At 27.9% G+C, this 3,747-nt stretch overlaps 1 protein-coding gene across 1 annotated transcript in view; it reads right to left on the bottom strand.

The window, feature by feature from the left end:
- Positions 1 to 1,309, bottom strand: part of LOC111687708 (GILT-like protein 1) — a 3,780-nt gene extending 2,471 nt beyond the window's left edge. Inside the window, exons 1-3 of the mRNA XM_023450177.2 lie at positions 718 to 1,309; positions 526 to 657; positions 283 to 444 (exon numbers count right to left, since the gene is read on the bottom strand). Coding sequence (XP_023305945.1) covers positions 283 to 444; positions 526 to 657; positions 718 to 804 — 381 coding nt within the window. The 5' untranslated portion in view covers positions 805 to 1,309. The remainder of the gene's footprint in view (positions 1 to 282; positions 445 to 525; positions 658 to 717) is intronic.
- Between the last annotated feature and the right edge of the window lie 2,438 nt (positions 1,310 to 3,747).

The following is a 3,747-nucleotide window of genomic DNA, read 5'->3' as shown; positions in this document are numbered from 1 at the left end:
AGAACTGAACTAGAACTGAACTAGAACTGAACTAGAACTGAACTAGAACTGAACTAGAACTGAACTAGAACTGAACTAGAACTGAACTAGAACTGAACTAGAACTGAACTAGAACTGAACTAGAACTGAACTAGAACTGAACTAGAACTGAACTAGAACTGAACTAGAACTGAACTAGAAATGAACTAGAACTAAACTAAAATTACACAAATTATAAACTAGAACTTAAATAGTTATTATTTGTTGTCTTATTGGTAGTTAATATTTCGAATTTATACTTACATAGTTTACATTGGAATTATCTGGAGTGGTCATTTGGCAAACAACAAATTTAACTTGACTCAATTGATCTTTGGTTTGTTGAAGAACACACGACTGCTGGCGATTGCCAAAGCACTCGCGAGGTCCGTGTTGACAAAAGAATTGGGCGCCATTGTTTTTGGACTAAAAAGTAAAGAAATAAAGAATGAAATTTAAACATAATTTAGGACTCCAAATCATCAAAGAGAAGCCTAAAAAACTTACATAAGATTTTCCAAATGGCACCAAAGATATGTCGATGTAATCCTTTAAAGCATCATAGTTGGGACCTAATTGACGACCGATAAAACGTACACTGTCTGGACACAAAGACTCGTATAGAACTAAAACTTTTAACTGTAAAAAAATGCAATAAAATTATAAATTCTAAAGTAAATAAATCACTTTATTACTTACCTTTTCCACTGGGGTTTGGCCATTACAAATGACAAAAGCAAACACAACTAAAATTAGGGGCAACAAAGAAATTGATGGTTTAAACATTTTTTCTTTCCAATTAACAATTTATTTTTATTTTTAACAAAAAAGAAAAAAAAAACAAGCCGTTCTTTGTTGTTTAACCCAGTAAAGTTGTATTCAGAATAAATTTAAAAATAAAATTTTAAATTAACAATTAAAACTTTTGTTGTGTTTGTGGTTGTTTTAGTTCTTCTTCCTCAATTTTTCCGTGTTAAAGAGTCAATTAAACTTTAAATATTGAATTGATTTCTTGAAATTTATTTCAATTTTACTTTGTTATTGGAGGCGTATAGTTGTTGTAATTTGTAGTTGTTGTTAAGGTTTATGCACGATTTAAATTTCAGTTAACGTTCGTGCTTTAGTTTAATCCGCACATTTAAACACTCTATGTATTAAATTGACAGAATTATCACAACTGAACTGTTAACACTCACTATAACTCGATATGGTCAGATTAAAACAAATTAAAAAAAACAAACTTTTTTTTAATATTTTTGAGACCGTTGAATGGTTTCTTATGTTATTGTTGTTGTCGTGACTTTTGAGAACTGCTGCAGTACTAGTAGACAAACTTTAGTAGTCGTAGTTACGATTTTGAGATTGTTACCTTCATTAAATGTGAAATCAATTCGGTACGCATACGAGTACAAGATTTATGAATATGTTACAATATGAAACTGAAACAGGGTCTTACAAAAGGTTATGTATTTTTAATAAGCTAAAATTTCATAAATAATAGAAATTATTTGAAATTTTTCAACTGAGCAAGAACGGGGTCAAAAGAGTTTAATTTAAGTTCAGTTTAAGTTTAGTTTTAGTTCAGTTATAGTTCAATTGAGTTCTAGTTCAGTTCTAATTCAGTTCTAGTTCAGTTCTAGTTCAGTTTAAGCTCAGTTCTAGTTCAGTTCTAGTTCAGTTCTAGTTCAGTTCTAATTCAGTTCTAGTTCAGTTCTAGTTCAGTTCTAGTTCAGTTCTAGTTCAGTTCTAGTTCAGTTCCAGTTCAGTTCCAGTTCAGTTCTAGTTCAGTTCTAGTTCAGTTCTAGTTCAGTTCTAGTTCAGTTCTAGTTCAGTTCTAGTTCAGTTCTAGTTCAGTTCTAGTTCAGTTCTAGTTCATTTCTAGTTCAGTTCTTGTTCAGTTCTAGTTCAGTTCTAGTTCAGTTCTAGTTCAGTTCTAGTTCAGTTCTAGTTCGGGTCTATCTATCTATCTATCTATCTATCTATCTATCTATCTATCTATCTATCTATCTATCTATCTATCTATCGATCTATCCATCTATATATCTATCTATCTATCTATCTATCTATCTATCTATCTATCTATCTATCTATCTATCTATATATATATATCTATCTATCTATCTATCTATCTATCTATCTATCTATCTATCTATCTATCTATCTATCTATCTATCTATCTATCTATCTATCTATCTATCTATCTATCTATCTATCTATCTATCTATCTATCTATCTATCTATCTATCCATCCATTAATCCATCCATCTATCTATCTGTCTATCTATTACACACACATCTTTTCACTTCACCTTTTTAAAATACTAGTTACATACTTAGGTATGCATGTATAAAAGTATGTTTGTTTTTAACATTGAAGAGAGCATTAACACTCATACTTATGCAAAATTATATTAATTACCTTCCCGATATGTAAATTTCCTAAAGAAAGAAAGAGAAACACAATTACACATCAATAATCACAATTTTGTCAAGTATGTTTTTTTTAAAGTTTGTAAGAGCTTAACTTGGCTCTAAGCCGGTTTATCAGTTGTTGACTTTTCATTTCATTATGCTCAGTTTTCTCTGTATTTATCTGGTATTTGTTTATGTTTCGAAATATCTAACCGTATATTGTTTATATTAACGTCATTTCTTGTTTTGATCAATTGCAATGTTTACTGTTGGAAAGAGAAACGAAGTGGTTAAGAGACACAGTGTTGAAGGGAAATTTTGTTATAAAAATTATGGTCTTATTAAATGATACTAATCTGCTACATATTTGGATGTGTTTCGCCAAACTTTGATGCAAAACGAAAATGCCGTTGTATTTCTAGTCAATGTTTTATTCATATTTTAAATTTTTGTTGTTAAATAAGTTTTATTGAATTTAGATAATGAAATAAACGAGTTCGTGAGCTAATAATTTTGTTATAATATAAACAAATATACTATTTTAATTGGCAGTGTTTAGAAAATACATAAAATGTAATATGAATTTTTATTTTTATGATTTCAAAACGAACAGACCGATTCCAAGGAAACTTTTCCGGATCAAAAAATCATTAATTAAAGAAGTTTGTAGAAGAGGAACAGCTAACGGCAACAGAAAGTTATAAAGATGTAATTTTACAAATTTACTTCCAACTTTAGTATATTATACTGACATTATATGTACTTTAAAAAAAACTCATTGAAAATTCAAGGATCAAAGTTCTAACCTAAAATTTCTTCTATTTCTTTGCTGAAATTTGCCAATTATGACGAGTTAGAAAAGTCGATTTACTGGCTTTCATTAAAATAAAATTACTGGACATTAGGCAGTTTTAATTGTGATATCTATCCTAATATTTTACCACAAAAACTACAAAGTGTTTTTTTTTTTTAAATCTATTTTACAAAATATCTTTATACACGCCAACTTTTTCGATTTTAATTAAATAGAAAACTAAAATAAATTATAATTTTATATAATTAATGCTTATTTTGTTAGCAAACTAATTGAACCTTTAAATCAGATTGAAATAGCACGTAATGTAAAATTTATATTATCACAAAATTTATTTATGAAATTTAAAAACAATCTCCTACTGAATGAAATATTTTCCAAAAATATTTTCATATTAAATAAATAGAAAAGATTAGTAAACTATTACTTACCTTTAGATCACAAAGAAAATTGAATTTTAAAATCAAATTTTCTGAAAAGATAAGAAATATAAAAAAATCTGA

Source organism: Lucilia cuprina, chromosome 4 (assembly GCF_022045245.1).
Source record: "Lucilia cuprina isolate Lc7/37 chromosome 4, ASM2204524v1, whole genome shotgun sequence".
Taxonomy (NCBI): Eukaryota; Metazoa; Arthropoda; class Insecta; order Diptera; family Calliphoridae; genus Lucilia; species Lucilia cuprina.
Note: the sequence above shows the minus strand (reverse complement) of the source record. Positions and strands in the feature narration are given on the sequence as shown.